Genomic DNA, 20,559 nt, shown 5'->3' on the forward strand with positions numbered 1-20,559 from the left:
ACGGCAACATAGTCATCCAGTGATCGACCAATGTACCTAGGTCTTTTCCAACTGATATGTCCCCAGCTCATAGCACAAATTCTTGTTATTTCTCATTCATAACAAAATAGCTATGTGCTTATATTAAGGAAGACTATATAGCTGAAGCTCTCCCCTGCCATCTAGAAGTCAAGAGACATTCCACTAATGGACTGACAGTTACTTAAACATAAAAGGAATGTGGACACACTGCCAGGATATAAACTAGAAGTCCATTCCTACCTTTATTCTCTGATGAGTACACATTGCTACATCTGTAAACGTGTTTTTGAAGACTTTTTGGAACAACAGTTCAAGACAATGTGGTTTCTTTCTCCTCTCTATAATGCAGTACTACAAAAGCCTTAGGAGAATGAGTCATTTGTCTTGCAAAAGGAGTTTAACTAAGTTATCAACTTGTGCTGGAAGATGAGCTACAGCTTAGGGAAGCGTAACCCTTTGGGGCAGAACTACCTCATTCCAGGCAATGAGGAGAACCAGATGCTAGTTCCAAAGCAGTGGCCCACAAGCAGAAACTTGGAAGAAATGGTAACCAGAAAACAGAATCAAATATTTAGATACAAGTCATAAGAGACAGATGTGTTAAAGAGCTTATACATTAATCTTAATCCTCAATTTTAAAACCAGAATATTCAGTGTTCTATACTTTAAGCTTCAAATAAAACAGATTTTTTTTTTTAAGACAAGGGCTTTTTAAAAAAATATTTAAGTAAATTTGCAAGCACGGACAGTTAAAATACAAAAAAAAAAAAAAAATAAAAAAAAATTCGTACCTGGTCTCTCACATTGACAAGCTACACATTTACTGTCTTCTGCCTTATTTGACACAAGGCACACTGTACAGTCCCAAGAACCCTTCGGCTTTTTGAATTTGTCTCCAAACCCCAAAGTGACTGTAGTTTCAGTGCAGCTAGGAGAGGAAGTCACTGTTGTATTTTCTGTGACCACTGGCAATGTCAGAGCAGGTTTTACTCCTGTTCCAGGCTTTGGTGTCTCACAGGCCACGCATTTTGTAGCTTCAGGTTTATTCTGGACTAGACATGTATCACAATCCCATGTTCCTGCTGCTGTTTTAAATTTGTCTCCAAAGCCCAGTGTTCCTGTGGCAGGAGCAGTTGATTTAACAGTGCTGCTTAGAGTCAACATTCCACTCTGTTTAGCAGGGTCTGCTGTCGGCACTTTAGCAGCTTGACAGGCGACGCATTTGTTGTCTGTTGCCTTGTTTTGTAAGAGACATGTGTCACAGCGCCAATACGATGAAGCTTGTTTAGAGGTCTCTCTAAATCCCAATGAACCTGCAGAAAAATTACTTATTGCAGGCCGTGTATAAACTTCTGTGCTTGTTGAAACAGGCTGTGTGGCTGTAGGGACGTGTGTCTTCAGAGAAGTAAAGTCTAGAAAAATATAAACACAAAATCAGGCACATTTACATTAGCTCCTTTGAGGAACTCTTTTTAGACCTCATTCATCTCACCACACAACAGGAGATCTACACGGAGGTCCTGGGGATGGGGGAGGACTCCAGTACCATAAAAACAGAAGTGGTAAAGCCACTGTAAAAAAGCTTTACACCATCCACCCCTGTTTTTTTTTTCATAGTTAATATTGGAGTCCTGGACCACAGTGGACTTCCATTCAGTGTTTCAACACTGAGCTTGTTTTCAATTTGTCAGCAAAACTTCATCTTAGATGAATGATTTAATTAAAGTTTCTCTAGAACTGCAACGCTGCATACTAGTCCAGGTTTTACTGTAAATTCTTTTAAAATGGAACCCATTATCTCACCAGGGCTTTTTAGAATATCCAGTACACTCCCTTCTTTCAAGACTTTTGCAGGCTTGAAGGCGCCATCGTACTCTTCCTTTTCTCTCCTCTTATTGCTGGTGCTATTTACAGCAGTGGTACCTTTAAACAGAAAGTTTACTACTTTCATGGAGAAACATGCTCAAACTGAATCAAAAGGTTATTTCCTTCTTCCATCCCTCCCAAAAATATAAACTTTTCAAAAGTCTTCCTACTTTCCAAGATTTGATTTTTAAAATTTTATGTTCACACAAGATAGAAACTTATGTATGCGTGTATTATTACAAGAACTATACAAGTCCAACCAACTTTTTATGTATAATTACAAAGTTACTTTCTAATTTCAAGAAACATTTACACAGCCTCCCACTTTCAACTTAGTTGACAAGCATAATAAAATTAATGCGGACTCCTGCAAAGAGAGGTTGGATGTAGAGCTTATTTTCCATTTGGAAATTTCCATTAAAAAAACCATTAAAAAAAAAAAAACACAGAAAATGCAGTTTCTGTAAAACTGAAATTTTTCATAGAAAAAAACTGATTTTGCTAGGTTTTTTTATTTCTATTTTCCCCAACAGGAAAATATTTCACTCTGGGTCAGTTCATGCCAAATAAAAATATTTCAGTTTGTTGAAATGAATCAAAACATTTGGTTTATAAAGTCAGTTCAAAATTAAACTGCATCCTACTATCCTGCCACCTTGGCCCATGAGAGTTGTAGTTTGGATCTATCATGCCTCCATTCTTTCCTATGCGTTAGGCTCCCTCGCCAGTCTCTCCTGTGACTGGGCCATATGATGCATCATGGGAGTCGCATGACTATTTATGTATCATGAGAGATATAGGATGGCTAGAGAGCCCAGTCTCTAAGAGAAAATGAAGGCAGGAGGCACCCAAACGACAAATCCAATGAGACAATGCAGCACCAGAAGGAGATGCAACTTAACATTGAACTGAACTGAAACAAAAGGTTTCAGTTTGGGAATATCAAAGCATTTTGTTCTGATCAAAAATGCAGAAATGTAAAAACGTTTTGCCGCTTCTGAATCAATTTTTCAGAACTTTTTGTTCCACAATTTTTTTTTGATATTTTAACTTTTTGTTCCACTTGAGGCTGAAAAGAAATGAAAATCAGAAATTCTGCTATTTCTACATTTTACTGTAGTTATATGCAGTAGTATTAACATCCACTGTTGCAGTTTTCCCCAAGAAGATTTTTTTCTTCCTTACTATCACTGAAAACAAACTATTAGGGCCTGCAATTAAGAGTGGGAATGGGAAAGAGGAAGACTCAAAAGGAGAGAAAAGAGTTGCTTTCAAGCTACCAAAATTTTATACTTAGAGAAAGATCTGCCTGTTACACTGCTATTATTGTGCCTGTTTATGGACAGAAGACTTCAGTCTCTTGGACTATAAATATAGCATTTGTATGATTGATCTGACACAAAGTGCACCATAAACTACTTTTTAATCCACTCACTTTTTTAAATGTCAGATCAATTTTTATTACTTTTTGTTAGTTTTTGTACTGCTAGACTGGGGCCATATGTGCCAAAGTTCTGATAAGACAATTTCTATAGCTAAATTATAAATACCACAAGATAGGATTTCATCATTAAAATGGTGAGACAACCTGAACTGTGGTGGCACAAATATGTAGTTTTAATAAATGACATTTAGAAAGAGTTCCTAAAAAATCTGGGAAGTTACCCCAGTTTTGATGGAATAGAGCTATTAAGACAGAAGGGAAGGGAATAAGTTAATAACAGGACTTTCATGTGCAGTAACTACAGCACAGCAAGTGTTCTGAAATTCCTTAGTGTGTAAGATGTGGATTCGACATCATTTTAAAAACAAACAATCTGAAATAGTCAATTTAAAAAAAAATTAGTCAAATATACTTTCAGGGCCCTTGAGTCTCCCTGCCAGTTTTTGTAGTTTAAAAATCTGGTTTTCCTATCTTTAAAAAAAAAAAAAGTTTAACATTTGCTGTGTGAAAGACACCCGCTAACAGAGGAAACTGAATATTAAAAAAAAAAAAAAGCTATCAAATGCAAAAAGTTAAACTAAAAGATTTTTTTCTCCATAACCTCTCACAACAGTAATCTTAGTTGCTGCTTGTAACAATAGTATATAAAGTTTTCCTACAGTAGTGTGGTTTAAATTTACAGTGTCCCCATAACTTATGCACAAATTAAAGTTTGCATTACATGATAGCATTTCAGTGGCATTTTCATATAACACACTATGCCAGAAGAAACCCTGGCTATGTAAATAAAAAAACATCCCTTGCAACAGAGAAGTATTTAGGGTTGTGGTTGGGAACTATTATTGCTTTCAGAAGGAACAAGTCAAAGAAATAAAATTTCAAGTCTCAAGATAAACCAAACACGTTAATAATCATTACTTAGGCATTGTGATTGAAACACAAAAGGATAAAATAGCAGCCTATAGGAGGAAAAGTGGAAGATTGAGAGTGAGGGCTGGGAGTGGGATGATTGTTCTAGAAACTCCTCCTGGTGACACACTAGTTCCAATATCTGGTGGAAAATGATCCCCATCTGAGAGCATGCAGATGGTGGGGTAAGACAGTTCAGCTAGGATATGCCCACCAGCCAGATCTAGTGCTAGAAAAAATAAAATGTTTCAGGTCTGAAATGCTGGATTTTTAGTTACCTGGGCTAATCAGAAGTGGCACTGGAGTATCACTGGATCCAGAAGCTTGTGTTGATTTCACAACAGGAACACTAAATGTAAACCCAATCTGAAGAAGGGGAAGGGGGAAAAAAGAAAAAAAAAAGATCTTTTCAATGCCAAAAGGAAGAAATCTTAATTCAGTCTAACACAGAAGTACAAATTCAGACTTCAATTCTCTAGCATACAATTTATTTGGCATCCAACTGAATATCGAAACGTATGTTCCTTTTTCCATTATTTGCCACGAATGCCACTTTACTGTTTTGAAATGTTTTGCTAAACCCACAGCAAAAGCTTCAAGGACAGCCGAGTTTCTACATGCATTACTTACAGACAGTGGAGGTAGCACTTCTGCCTCAGTAGATTTTACAATTGGAGATGAAAATCTGAACACAGGACTGCTAGCATTACTTGCTGGTTGCACCTAAATTTTCAAAAATAAAAAAATTAAGACTATCTAAAAAGAAAATATGTTGAAAGAAAAACCAGTAACTATTTAAGGCTATAAAAATATCAGGAGTTCTGCACTGAACTTGGGAAAGCTAGTTTTGACATTTATCATTCCCAGACAAGAACTATGATGAAATGCAATTAAGGTTCAGAGTACATATCAGTAGTTTATGGTAAAATATATCAGAGTCATGTTTTAATTATTCCAAAACCATATGGTATAAACTCAGAAAATTCAGAGTTGAGGTTACACTGAAAAATATTCATATATGTTAAGGTACAAAAATGCAGCCAAGACACCTAAACAACCTTAAATTTAACTCAACATTTACAAGGTCCTCCATAAATAAATGGGTCTCCGATTCTTTTTTAAAAAACTGTACACAAATATTAAAATGTCTCTAGACATTTTTAATGTTTATTTTTATTGCAGTTATATATAACACTAATTATTGTGATGACATTTCTTTCCTACTGATGCTTCCAATGCCATTTATGGTACTTCTAAATTGTTGAATAAATCTTGGCATACTGTAACAATAACAGGCTTTCCAGAGCACTTCCAGATGCCATACATCTGTATTATCCAATAATTAATCCATCAACTTTGTGAAACTACATCAAAATCTTTCAGCAATCTTATTACACATCAGAATATAATGGCCCTCATTTACTCAGCTGTACATAAGCTAACACTACTTAGTCTACCCCCTAATAACACTAAGAACATATCTGATATGCAACACGGCGAATGAACAAGACAAACCAATTCTAATCCTGTAAAGTTTTAAGTACATACAATGTAAAAAATTACCTTGTTAATCACTGGTTGTGTATTAGTGATTGGTGATGACGACACATTAGTACTGGCAAGGGAGCCAAAGCTGAAGTTAGGCAGTGATACAGTATTAATTGGTAAGGGTATTTTGGGTAGTACTGGTGCCTCCGCCTCCTAAAATTGTACATTTATTTAGTTATTTTTCTATTCTACATTAGAAACTACATTTCCCCCTCTAATATCTATACAAAATTAAAAGCAGCAAAGCCAAATTTAAAATAAAATGACAAAAATCTATCCAACACCCCACCCTAGTCTACTAGAACATTTTTAACCTTTGGCAGGCACTTTCCATGGGTGTGCCATGATCATCATGTGTACAGCAGGTAGAACAGGGAAGACTGTCTCAAAGTTGCTAATTCAACCATTGCCCATAGGATGTGCCATAAAAATAACATAGAATGAAAGAGAGTCTGAGTTGTTCCTCTCCATTTAAAACTTGTTTTTGTTGTTAACATCATTTAACTTTAATAACCAAAATTCTAGAGAAAGGATAGTTGTGCTAGTTGATCCTCCCTACTCTTTAATTAAGAGGTGGGATTTCAATACATGCTGAGATTGGCAAGAAATCCTCTAGCAAAGCTAAGGAAGACCGGTCTTGACGTTTCTGATATTTCTAAGGTAAAAAACAGAGAAAGCAAGTTTTGTTCTTTTTTTAAAACACACACACACACACACACACACACAAATCTTTCGGGCCTTTTTTATACATCACAGAGACACAAAAGGGCATAAGCCCTATTTTAGGAACACAGGAATTGTCACACTGGATCAGACCAGTGGTCAATCCGGTCTAGTATGCTGTCTGACTTCATGGTATGTCATATAGTTTAAGGTAAGGTGTAAGACAATTATGCAACAAACACAGAAGCCACTGAAGCATAAAGACATTTCTTTTAAGGTATTTAGCTGCTGAAATTAAACTGGGTATTATAAAGATTTAACTAGTTTAATGACAACTCATTAGTGGCACTTGGATCTATGCAGAAACAATTAAGTGTGGATAAATTAAGACCTAACTTTCTCCCTGTGTTTATACCCAAAGGAATTTGGGTTCCCAACTTCTATATTGGTTCATTTCAACATATTTAATGAAAATTAGACCTATCAAATTTTTATACTAACTTCTCTTATTTGTACTACAGAAATACCCTCCAAGATCTCCAATATCCAGCTGGATTTTCTCTCTACATCAGTTCAGTTTAAAGATTGGTCTAATGATTCATAACCTTATACTTAAGACAAAAGAGGCAGTGTATAGTTTACTGTATGCTTTGGACTATACATATTTGAGACACTAAACACAGAAATAATTCTGTGGACATGTACTACTATTTATGCGTTTTATTAAATTGATTTTATTAAAAAAATAAAGAGGGAGTGGCTGATTTGTGCACCCGGGAAGCATTAGTCAATGTCACTCACAGATCTCTAACATATTTAATATTTTTGCATGCACATATAGCGTTGTCTTCAGCTTTATTCCATTTCAAAATTTTGATTTGTTCTATACTATTAAGTCATATAAGATAGAATTATGAATTTAAGTAATACTTTATTTGCTTACTGCCACTTATTTAATATTTTAATCCTTTAAAATAAACTGTACATATTACCCTGACATATTTACTCAGTGTTTCTTGTATAGATTTATTCAGCTGATAGCAGGGAAACCCTACAATACAATCGGAAGAACTCCTAAAGTAATATGGCCAAAGTTTCCAAATGCAGCCTCTCATTTTGGGTGCCCAACTTCAGAAATCTAGGGCCTGATTTCCAGAAGTGATGAGTAGCTATTGACTTTCAACTGGAGATGGAAGTAGCTCAGCACTTCTGAAAAGTCAGGGCCAGGTGTCTCAAGCTGAGTACCAAAATTGAGGCATTCAAAATCAGCAGCTCTTTGAAGACTTGGGCCTATATATCCAACTGAATTAACTATTATTATTTATTATTTGTATTATCATAGCACCCAGGAGCTTCAATCATAGTCCAGACCCCATTGTGTTAGGCAATGTACAAACATGACTGGCTTGTAACTATTAATTTTTTGTGTAGTCTCTTAGGAGCCAAATATGTCAATTTCATTGCATCCATGCTTTGAAAAATTACACTGTGATAAAGCAATTTAACTGAAGTATTTTCTCTTACCTGTTTTTCTTGTCCTGGTTGAGATACATAATGTACTCCTCTTTCCCTTCTCATCTTGCCACCGCCACCACCTCCCACTCCAGAATATAATCCATTGGATGCAGGTGTACTGAATTTGGGGCATGTGAAATTGCTAGCACAGAAATAAACAGTATATGATTAGAGCGCACTCTTATTACTTAATTGTTTTAAGCTCTTATACCCTCAGTCTGGGCTGGAACAGAAACCTTCCTACCAACAGTCCGGAAAAAGCAAAGTTCTTGTCCAAGTTGTCTTGTGTTGGTCAAACAGACATCCCAAGCAATAAGAATATTGCTAAATAGAAAAAGCTACAACCAAAAAAGAGAGTCAATCAATCAAAAATCAATCAGAAACAGTCCCAACTCCACAAGGTGTGATGTCTGAGCCAGCAGAGAGGAAGATGGAAAAATTAAGTTAGCTAGTAAAATATGTTATTCTCCCACATCCCTTATTGTTAGCCTGGACAGTGGACATTTCAAATGAAATATTCACCACCAAATGAGAGACCAGATAGAATGGGTATAACGTGGGAGGGAGAACAGATCAGATTACATGCAAACACTGACACATCAAGATTTCAGCATAGAGAAGATATAAAAGGATGTCAAGGTATCTGTCTGCCACTGTTATGGAATGAACCTTGACAGAAGGCAGAGACTCCAGTTTCTGCAGCATGACAGTGAGAGACAGAAGCCTTAGAAGCTATTGCATCTTTTATATGGCCCTCAACAGAACAAAGAGGAGTTCCGATTGTGTTAACATCCCAGAATTCTTTTCAGATACACATACATCAAAGAGCTTTATAAAGTGTGATGGAATTTTCTCTTTTTCATTCCAAAAGCCTGGACAAAACAAAGGGGAAAGATATTCTAACCCAAGTGGAAAGGGGAAAAACTACCCAAGGAAAGTAAGGAAAAATGAACAAGATTAAGCATTATACCTTGCCCAGATGAAGAGAGAGATAAAAGTGCCAAACGGAAAGAAATCCTATATTGAAGCTCTTCTTCTGGCCAAGCAGATGACTACTAAAAAGGCAGGTTTAAGCACACATGAAGGCTTTTAAGCCCCAGGTCAAGTCCCCATGAGGATGAGGGCAGAGCCTTGGTTTAACCTGGTTAGATGCTCCAGAATAATCTCTTCTGCTCTGGATGGGAAACTATGGAAGAGCACTCTGTTGCCTCATAAAGCCTAACTAGCACTTGGATGCTCAACCTTTAACTATCCGAACTTAAAAGAGCAGCAAGAATTTTAGAAATTTCATATTTTACTCAATTTAACTACTCCTGCACCAGAGCCTGACTCAGACTCTTATGCAAAATATGTAACCTTTTCTGCATACACCTGTTTGTCACTTACGGAGGAAGTCACTCCTCTGTCCCGAAAGGAAAGACTCTGACTTACAAATCTTTACCCAGATTTCAAAAATGGAAAACTTTTGCAAAAATCCTAAGGGACTTCCCTTGTTTCTTATCAAGAGCCACCCAAGAACTAAACAGACCCATGGATTAGAGTGCAGACTCTCTTGATCAATTAAAACAACTGGATTGACTCTCTTGCAAAAAAAAACAGTATCAAAAAGGGTGTAATTATCCCTTCTGCAGAAGAGTAGAAATCCACAGAAGCCAGGCTTTGTGCAAGTTCATTATCTTCATGCAGAGGATATCTTGTGAGAAAAATCCTATTTCCACTATAGAATAATCCATTTTGAGGGGGAAATGCTAAACTGAAACTGATACTGAGGCTATGAAAGTTGAGAGACTTATAAAAATCAGAGGAAAACTCAGGTAATCATTTCCAGGCCCACAGAACTGCTCCAAGAGGGTGAGGGCTAGTTTCTGAAGGCTAACAGAGCCTTGTGACTCATCTAGGGATGAAGCAGCAATTTGTCCTGTATGTTACACACAGCAAAGCATCTGATAAGGCCATGCTGCCTTCCACAAAGAGCATGAGATACAACTAAGAAAACCCCTCCACTGTTCCTCAGACGTTCTTGTCAGCTGCTGGAGATGGCCCACCTTGATTATCACTACAAAAGTTTCCTCCCCTCCCCCCACTCTTCTGCTGGTAATAGCTCACCTTAAGTGATCACTCTTGTTACAGTGTGTATGGTAACACCCATTGTTTCATGTTCTCTGTGTATATAAATCTCCCCACTGTATTTTCCACTGAATGCATCCGATGAAGTGAGCTGTAGCTCACAAAAGCTTATGCTCAAATAAATTTGTTAGCCTCTAAGGTGCCACAAGTACTCCTTTTCTTTAACTAAGAAAATGGTACTGGTTCACACTCAAAAGAACTTCCCTCAGAGAGAACCCTACCTTACTGTAGTAACCATATGTGTACAACAGGACTGATACATCAATTGGTTGCTAGGTTAATATACTCTTCAATATCATGAGCCAAAACTGAAGGTGAGAGTGTAGGACAGGTGGAACCACACAGGCTAGTCCACTAAGTGGGTTACTTCTGCCATGTCACGGGAAGTGGTAGGTCAGCTCAGAGCACCTTAAACCAAGGCTTCACATTCCAAACTATTAGAAAAACGTGAGGCTCCTACCATACAGAGTACCCAGATGAACTAAGAGAAATATCTTCACTGCAAAATGCCTTATTTCTACAACATCTAATCCTGACAGAATTGCTAAAGGAGCTAAGGTAATATTAGAAATCTAGTTCAGCTAGCTGAAAAACTGTCCACACTTCCTGGAGAAGGGAAATTACAATGCCTCACCAGCCAAACAGCCCCCTCTACAAGAGTGACATTGCAAGAACTTTGTTCATTTCCTGTCTTCATTTGCTGGTAGGAAGACACATACTGGCTAATAAGTGGTTGTCTGTAAATCATATTATTCTCATGTATCCTTTTTTCATTTAGTATAATTACTGCTATCGTTATTAAATTTATCTATCATCATTCCCTTCTTTTCTACTAAGTGTATATTAACAGACTTCAGACATTTCATATGCCATTTCTGAGAAACAATTCTTAACTAAAGAGTCCCAATTTCACATTCTGTTGTGTGATCAAGAAATATTTCTTATTTCCTTTACAAAAAGGGTAAGCACGGAGATTCCAGCGGAGGATGCACAAAGCCACCATCCTTCTCTCATGTACGTAATTTAGATTAAATCTAGGAGGTCAGACATACCTTTCAGGTGGCTCTACTTGCTGTTCTGCAGTCAAATTCTTCTCCCTCACTCCCTGCAAATAAAGGAAAATAACTTCGGTTTCTCTGAATTTGCTATTATTTGAAGCACAAAACAAGACTATAGTTATGGCAATTCTTACAACATTTCTTCTGCTTCTTTTTTTAGTTAAACTAACTAGAAAAATCTAATCGCATCTACTTAGACTTTGGAGTTAAGTCACTATTACAGACACACTCAAATTAAGCTTTGCAGCTCCAATGGGTGTCATCAGTTTATCACTTTTACTGATTAAAATAATGGGAGATTAAATTCTTTTTGTATTAACCAAATTTCACTAGCGTAGCCTGCATACAAGACACATTAAGTACCAATTTTAACAAACATTGGATTCCAAATAATATATTATAAACTTTTTGGACCAAAATCTGGGCTGATTTTACAGTCCATGCAATCCCACTGAGGTAATATTTACTGAAATTAAGTAGTATATCACATAATACTAACAAGGTATTTACATTAGAAAGAGCATGCCATTTTAACAATCCCATTAATCATAGAAACAAACATCTATTGACATCTGACTCATATCAATCTTCTATCAGGACAAAACACAAACTCTGCAACCTAAACAATTTATGAATTCATAGATATTAAGATCATAAATTATCATTATCCATTCTGACACTGTATAACACAAGTCCTATAATTTTACTCAGTAATTCCTACATCAAGCCCATAACTTCAATCTAAGGTAAAGCATATCTTCAGAAAGACATTCAATCTTGATTTTAAGACTTAAAGTGATGGAAAATCCACCACATACCTCGGTAATTTGTTCCAACAGTTAGTTACCCTATTTAAAATGTATACCTTATTTCTAGTCTAGTTTCTTTTTCCAGACATTGGACTTGGTCATGCTTTTGTATACTAGACTAAAGACCCTTTAATCAGAAATTTTCTCCTTGTGTAGGTACTCAGACCGTGATTTTAATCTTCTCTTGGATAAACTATAGAATCATAGAATATCAGGGTTGGAAGGGACCCCAGAAGGTCATCTAGTCCAACCCCCTGCTCGAAGCAGGACCAATTCCCAGTTAAATCATCCCAGCCAGGGCTTTGTCAAGCCTGACCTTAAAAACCTCTAAGGAAGGAGATTCTACCACCTCCCTAGGTAACGCATTCCAGTGTTTCACCACCCTCTTAGTGAAAAAGTTTTTCCTAATATCCAATCTAAACCTCCCCCATTGCAACTTGAGACCATTACTCCTCGTTCTGTCATCTGCTACCATTGAGAACAGTCTAGAGCCATCCTCTTTGGAACCCCCTTTCAGGTAGTTGAAAGCAGCTATCAAATCCCCCCTCATTCTTCTCTTCTGCAGACTAAACAATCCCAGCTCCCTCAGCCTCTCCTCATAAGTCATGTGCTCTAGACCCCTAATCATTTTTGTTGCCCTTCGCTGGACTCTCTCCAATTTATCCACATCCTTCTTGTAGTGTGGGGCCCAAAACTGGACACAGTACTCCAGATGAGGCCTCACCAGTGTCGAATAGAGGGGAACGATCACGTCCCTCGATCTGCTCGCTATGCCCCTACTTATACATCCCAAAATGCCATTGGCCTTCTTGGCAACAAGGGCACACTGTTGACTCATATCCAGCTTCTCGTCCACTGTCACCCCTAGGTCCTTTTCCGCAGAACTGCTGCCTAGCCATTCGGTCCCTAGTCTGTAGCGGTGCATTGGATTCTTCCATCCTAAGTGCAGGACCCTGCACTTATCCTTATTGAACCTCATCAGATTTCTTTTGGCCCAATCCTCCAATTTGTCTAGGTCCTTCTGTATCCTATCCCTCCCCTCCAGCGTATCTACCACTCCTCCCAGTTTAGTATCATCTGCAAATTTGCTGAGAGTGCAATCCACACCATCCTCCAGATCATTTATGAAGATATTGAACAAAACCGGCCCCAGGACCGACCCCTGGGGCACTCCACTTGACACCGGCTGCCAACTAGACATGGAGCCATTTATCACTACCCGTTGAGCCCGACAATCTAGCCAGCTTTCTACCCACCTTATAGTGCATTCATCTAGCCCATACTTCCTTAACTTGCTGACAAGAATACTGTGGGAGACAGTGTCAAAAGCTTTATACAGATTGAGCTTCTTAAATCTTCCTTTGCAAGACAGTTTTCTACACCTCTGATCATTCGTCTGGACCTTCTTTTCTGAACCCCAATTTTTCAAAGTCCTTTTTGAAGCACTGAGACCAGAACTGGATGCTGGGCTCCATTAATGGTCTCCTTAACACTATATGTAGACATACTGCCACCTCTCTATCCTACTCAATATTCCTCTGCTTATACATCCAAGGATTATGTTAGCCCTCTTAGCATGGCATCTTATCATGACCCTCTAAGTTGTTTTCAGAGTCACTGTTTTCTAGGATGTAGCCCCTCACTGTGAGATGCACATTTTTTGTTCCTAAATGTATCTTACATTTGGCAATATTAAAATACATGTTGTTCAAATGAGTCCAGCTTACTAAGCAATCCAGAAGGCTCTGCAGAATTGACCTGTCTTTATTTTTTTTTAATTACTCCACCAATTTTTGCGTCATCTGCAAAAGTAGCCAGCAACGATCATATATTTTCCTCCAGATCACTGAAGATAATGAATAGCACTGATCACTGAAGATAATGAACAGATTCCTGAGGTACCCCACTGGAAACATGCCCCACTTGATAACAGTTCCTCAGTTACAATTACTTTGTGAGATCTGTTAGCCAGTTCTTAATGCAATTACTATGTGCCACACTGATTATGCCATTTGCATAGAACTTTGTATTCAAAACAAAGTGTTTACAGTGTGGGTAAAAATCCCATTAGAACAGATACACAGATGACTGTGAAATACAGCTCATCTCTCTCCCCTGTAATATAACAGAAAGCCTCAGCTAGTCATTAAAATACACATAACATGGAGTTTTGTATGGAATATTCAGATAACATTAAGGTTAGAGAAGAAGTAGACCCTCAAAAAATTAGAAAATCCAAAATTAAGCCTGCACACATAATCTTAGCTCTACCTCTTGCAGGTATGTATTTTTTCTGAGAGTTGCTATTGGAATAAAACATCTTTAGTCTCTTGCTGACTAAGCAGGCAGCCCTAACAGATCACAACCACTAGGTTTCTCTCTTTAGTTCCCTTTTATAACTACTTATTTTTCTTCTATTAAACACTTTCACTCCCCCCTCTAAACTGCAATGAGTTTCTTCTCTAGGTTCTCACTTGCATCAACATGTAATCATTATGAGTTACAAGGGGCAGTTAAGGTCAACAACATAAAACAGGTCCTCCTGCTCCCTGGGCCCTTCCAGACATGAGACTTAAATCCGAACTGAAACGTTAAACACAAAAATGCTGAACTGAGGCACCCCCACATATGGTAGCTGTGCTGTGTTATTTACTAGCAGACAGTTCCCATTTAGAGTTCAAAATTCACTGAATATTTATTTGATTCTGACAACTTTTGAGTCTAATGAAAATCATGATAAAATATTTATGCTATCTACATAACAGCTCAAAATTTCAGTTTAAGTTCAATATTGTAAAACTGAAAACCCTCCAGCCTGAGCCTGAACATCTACACTTCTAGTTTTAGCCCCACAAACCCGAGTTAGCTGACCTTGGCTCTGCGACGTAGTGCCGTGGGTTTTTTATTGCAATGTAGACATACCCCCAATGTCTTTGCACTTTAACAGCTCACCGTATATTTCTGTCTCAACTCCCCCATAGCAGTGCTGCCTTGGTTCACAATGGGGAGTTCAAGGAGCAGTGCCATGGACAGCCTTTCAGGCCTTAATGCCCAAGTTACGGCCACGGAACCTCTAAAAGTAGTGACAGTTAAGGGCCAAGTCATCTACCAATGAGAACTCTTGACACACAAGTCCAGTCTTCTCATGCCACTGACTCATTACAACCAACAGAACAGCTTCAAGCAAACAAACTGTAGAGAAGAGGCAGTGACCTAGTTACCACTCTCACCAACTTGAGCAGTGACATAACTCTGTAGCCTCTATATTCGTAACAATTAAATGCAATCATTAATTTAGCTTCATTACAACCTAATTTCTTCAAATATAGCCTATGCACAAAAGATTTCAATTGATTTTAAGTAGAAGTTTGAAGTGTCTGTCTTTCTTTTATTAAGATCACTCAGGAAAACAAAAAAACTTGACAGATAGACAATCAATCATTTAAGAAAGTTAACTCAAAACTTATTAACAGATTTACTTGTAAATTCTCAGAAAATTCATTCTGTAAAAAGAGCAAGTCCTGTAAGTTTAGGGAGGGTAAGCTGTTTTGTTTTTTTTTAAAACCACAAAAAGGTTAAATCCCTGCTTTTAAGGACAAAAGGGAACTCAGACTTAACTACTGAGCTATAACCAACTCCGCCATAATAGACTGTATTACAAAAGTCTGTGGCTGGGAAATAATATGTTGGTGTGATGCCTAAAATCCATTCAAGCTTTACTCAGAAGAGCCCAAGGGAGAATACTTAGTGAAAATATCAATACTTTTTCGGAATTTTAACAACTATGCTTTCTATAGAAACATAAATGGCACCCTCTTTCCTCCAAGCCTATGCCACTTGGTTGTTCAACAGTTTTACAACCCATACACTTCACTTCACTTTCAAAAATATCCATAGGTTGGTTCCTCCCACTCACGTCAGCCCTACTTCATCTTCCTCCAAAGACGATCTCTGGCAAAACAGATAACTGCACCGGCAGGGGGGTTCCCTCACTCTTCTGGTTCAACCATCTCAAAAGAGACCCTCCCGACTTTCCAGGCCCCAGTATTTGCATAATAGGAAAGGACAAGGTACAATTTTTGTGTGGGAACTATGGTATATTAGAACAAGCTGCAAAAGTTTATATGTTTTATAAGTTACCTATAAAATTTTAGAGTAACACAAACTGAAATGCCTTACAGGATCTCACAAATTAGATCACTGGGAGACCATAGCTTAACTGAAGGGTAGTTTATACATAGCTTAAGTATGTTTATTTAGCATGAAAATAATCCAAGTTTTGCTAGATAATTATTTCAGCAGAAGTTTCTTGTAAGACTATCAGAGATTTGATCATAACTAGGTCTCAAAATTTACTGCACTTCTGCGTTATCCTTTCAGTCCAAATATAGTCCAAGCCAGCAGCACATCATTACACTGAGGATGACCAACCAATCACATAATGGTCCATGAATACAATAAAAGTCGACAAAAATTCAAATATTCCTTCTACAAAAGATTCCTACTGTCTTAAGCATTACCCTACCCTGAATGTTATAAATTGTCTTGATAGGTAAGAACATCTCAATAGGAGAACTATTTATATTTATAGCTCTTCCAAAGTTAAGAGAAAGCGTACTTACTTTGTGCTTTACTTCTACTCCCTGTCTAATCTTGCCTGACTCAGCAGCTGGAGTCAGAGATGGTTTAAAATACTGTAACCGGCTCACTGACTGAGAAATTGTCTTCAGTGTCACTAGTTTCTGGACTGGAGGGTGCTGGGATTCCACCTTTAAAAGAAGCAGCAATCAATATAGTTAGTTTGGAGACTTTGGGATCATTTATATTTACTTAAAAACCTGAATAAAACTAGCTAACTACCTCTATGCAATCACTGCACTCAGTGAGGTGCTTTCATTTGCTATACAGGTATTCAATGCTCATGGAGAAATTAGGAAGAAAGTCAAGCAAGGTATTCAACAGTGTCTTGAATCTAAAACCAGGATTCCTCAGCTAATTTTAGTAACATTTAGGAACATTAATTCACTGAAATCATCAGAGTATTATTCTGTTTTACACACACAATGAAATTTGTGGTCATAGTTGAAGCCAGGAAATAGACTTCTATGTCAAAGTGCTAATGGCTAAATCAACCCACCCTCTGGATTTGATTACTCCAACAAATCTCATCCTAAAAAAAATACAACAGTATTAGTCAACTTAGCCCTCAAACCATGCAGGCACTTTGAAAATTTTACCCCACATTTTATTTTACTGACTCATTTTAAAAAGACAATGTCAATTCAAATTTTATCCAAAATTTTGGATTTTGCATAAAGCAAGCTTCTACAGAAGAACCCAAAAGATGAACACAAAAAGAATCTGTAAATTATTTTCTTTTTAACAAACATTCCAACGTTAAGAGTTAAGAGTTATTTTAAACAAATAAACTATATTTATTTAATTATTATTAACTATATTTAAACTATATTTGCAACTTATACATTGCTACACTACATACATATCTAAAAATTAAACTGACTTCATTGATTTTCATTGTCCTAACAAAGAAATGTTTGAATATGTAAATAGTGAAAATTAATCTGAATTTTATAATCTGCTTCACTTGCAGTAATCTAGTTTTGTCAAACACCAGTAGAGAAAATAATTTACAATATTATTTTTAAACTAACAATATCCCTATAACTCAGGAAGGAGCCAAATTTTATTTCCCCTAGTGTAATTTCAAGGATTATTTCATGAAAAGGATCTTTTTAGAAGCTCATTACAATGCTTCTTGTCTGCTTCGGATACCTTCCATAAAGTATGTGTTAAACTAAGTTTGTTCATCAATCTAGTCCACTCTAAATGGAAGAATTTTGCAGTGTGAATTTTAATGTGCATTATCAAAACATTATAAGGAAAGGTAGGCGGACATTTTTCTGACAAGGGATTACAGATAAAAAGCACTAACGTGAGTGCTATTCTGGCCTACATGGGTTTTTAAAGTAAGAAATGTACTGCACCACTGGTATCAATTGAAACAGTTTTTACTAAGTACACAAGTGTTCTGTCAACAGTCCAGTTACTCTGGCAGCTAAGCACAAACAAAAAAACCGCCCAACAATCCTTGTCTCGACCAGCAATTACTACCATCAAGGGCTTCCCTTTTCTTGCCAAATATTGCAGTATGAATAGACAATTCCTTTCCTTTCAGCCAGAGACAGCTGTGTGCAACATTCGTTTAGTCTGACGTCGCCAGGTTCTCTGTTGCATAACTGCTACATCTTTTTTAATGCCTCAACACAGGTGTGGCTCTATAATTTAACTGAAAATGCTATACTGCAGTTTTCTTTGCAGTTTATTTACATGACACTTATGCTGAAGAAATTACACACTATACTTTGTGTTCGAGTGTCATCTTTTCAACAAATGCTCAACTACAAAAGATGCAGATTCTAATATGTTCTGGTAAACTGTCAAGTGTAATACTATTTCTAGTCAAAAGGTGAGTACAAAAATTTAAGAGACATTCTCTCCATTTTCTGTGTAAAACTTCATGTGGTGGATGCTATGGAAGGAAAACAATATTTTTATTTCTATAGTGGTCTCAGATCCCAAATTTATGCAATATTAGAAGTATCTGAAAAACTTGAAAAATCTATTAGCATTTTTCCCTTGTTAACAGCATGATAGGAATCAGGATTTACCATACCATTATGACTAATTAGGGCTTCTTTAACAACAGCTTAAACTTATTCTTATGTGTAAGAACATTGGTTAAAATTATAGAGGTGACCACAAATTACAAAATTCCTTCCCTCCTCAACAAGCCACCATTTTTCAAGACAGAAGCACTAAGAAGCACAGGTAACAAGTTTAAATCATTGATTTAAACTTAAGTCTGGCACAGTCATTTAGCACCATTTATAAATATTTATTATTTGTTCCATTTCTGGTCACTCTTCCGGCACAAGACCTTCCTCAAACTATTGTCTAACACACACCTTGCTTGCCAACTAGTAGCGGGAAGAAGCAAAGCTCCCTTTAGAGTTCCAGCCATGTTCCTCTTAGTAACAGATCTCAGGAAAGAGCAACACGAAACTAGCCTGCCCCAGAAGTGGAGTGGATAACCGTCCCAGCCCTCCCAGATATAGTGTATACAAGAGAACATTTTTTGTCATTAATAACCCAAACAAAATATAATTTTAATGTTATGTGAGTTAATATCCTATTGCTTGTATACACTACACTGTATATCACTTCAATTCATATTCTTTTAATCAAAATGTAAAAGGCTGAAAAAGAAAAAAATAATGGGCCTGCTATAGGTTTGCAGAAACTTCACAGTACTTAAAACTAATGAATATTTTAATTAAATTGATAAAACTACCTGGGTATCAGTGAATCCTTACCTGTTTTCTCTTTGAATGGAAGCGAGTAATATCCAGCATGCTCCTGTCCACAGGCTGTAAGGAAAAAGCCACACGTTAGAGGAAAATTCTTTCAATGACATTGGCATGAAACAAAAGAGAAGACAGTTTAGAGACAAACTTACAGAAGACAATGGAGAAGCAACAGAAGATGGAATCCTTTTAGCATCCTGTCAAATAAATATTACAGTAAGTTAAACTATATTCAGAAAGTTTTCACCAATATGGTGCAGGTAAGTTTAGAATGTGTTACATGCTCTTGCACTGAAACACAATAGAGTAAAATGAGAGCCATTTACTGCTAAAGGACTTGACATCTTCTCCAGAGACTGCAAGATGCGCCGCGCTGTGGAACTTGTCACTCCATAGGATTGCACATTTGCTTGCTTAGCTTTCATTTGTCTTCTGACTGGTGTCTGAAAAGTTAGCATGATAAATGTTAAAATGTTGGACTTCAACATTCATATATTTATTTGTTTTGAGACAAAAATGGGTTGGATCCCAATATTTTAGAAGAGATGTGGGGAATGAGCTCAATGAGGACCTACTGAAGAAAATGGGAGTCTACTGGCTTCACAGCAAGAGTTGGATTGTCCCCGCCATGTGCCTGAAAGATGGGTGTGGGACAAAGTGACGTCTTAAATCACTTCAATTCATATTCTTTTAATCAAAATGTAAAAGGCTGAAAAAGAAAAAATAATGGGCCTGCTATCTTTTTTGAAAAAGGGCAGGAAAGAAAATGTAAGTAAAGGCTCATTGCAAGTCACTTCTGAAGAATGTACTTTGAGTAAGCAAGAGAAGTCAGATTTACATGACAGTATAATGAATCATCTTAATCAGTTTACATCATGATTAGGAATTCCAATTTGTAGTTTCTCTTTTTAATTATTTTCAGAGTTTATATTTTGCTACTACAGTGCCTTGTAACTTCTTTGTAAAGAAGAGAAACCTTTATATTTACAATACATATCAAATATAACTATAAAAGAGAAGCTACAAAGGTCAAAAGGAAGAATACTCGGAAAGCTTCCTTGAATACTAATTTATTGTTGGCATCCTATGTTGCCCCTGTGTAATCACAGACAAATGCTGTGCATCACACTCCTGCTATGTGCAGGCAGGAAGCAAAGCATAGAGGGTACAAGCAGCCAGTAATACTGGCTGTAATCCACAGCAAATAGCATGGG

The 20,559-nt window shown here is 37.0% G+C and overlaps 1 protein-coding gene across 3 annotated transcripts in view; it reads right to left on the bottom strand.

The window, feature by feature from the left end:
* NUP153 (nucleoporin 153) overlaps nt 1-20,559 on the bottom strand; it is a 63,668-nt gene that overhangs the window by 13,564 nt on the left and 29,545 nt on the right. For 2 of the 3 annotated variants that reach the window (XM_074944845.1, XM_074944846.1), the window contains exons 6-16: nt 19,672-19,788; nt 19,498-19,542; nt 19,355-19,408; nt 16,583-16,729; nt 11,146-11,198; nt 7,976-8,108; nt 5,804-5,941; nt 4,871-4,963; nt 4,519-4,606; nt 1,825-1,944; nt 813-1,433 (exon numbers count right to left, since the gene is read on the bottom strand). In XM_074944845.1, the coding sequence (XP_074800946.1) occupies nt 813-1,433; nt 1,825-1,944; nt 4,519-4,606; nt 4,871-4,963; nt 5,804-5,941; nt 7,976-8,108; nt 11,146-11,198; nt 16,583-16,729; nt 19,355-19,408; nt 19,498-19,542; nt 19,672-19,788 (1,609 nt within the window). The remainder of the gene's footprint in view (nt 1-812; nt 1,434-1,824; nt 1,945-4,518; nt 4,607-4,870; nt 4,964-5,803; nt 5,942-7,975; nt 8,109-11,145; nt 11,199-16,582; nt 16,730-19,354; nt 19,409-19,497; nt 19,543-19,671; nt 19,789-20,559) is intronic. The other variant, XM_074944847.1, reaches the window with a different exon arrangement.

This window comes from Natator depressus, chromosome 2, assembly GCF_965152275.1.
Source record: "Natator depressus isolate rNatDep1 chromosome 2, rNatDep2.hap1, whole genome shotgun sequence".
NCBI lineage: Eukaryota > Metazoa > Chordata > Testudines > Cheloniidae > Natator > Natator depressus.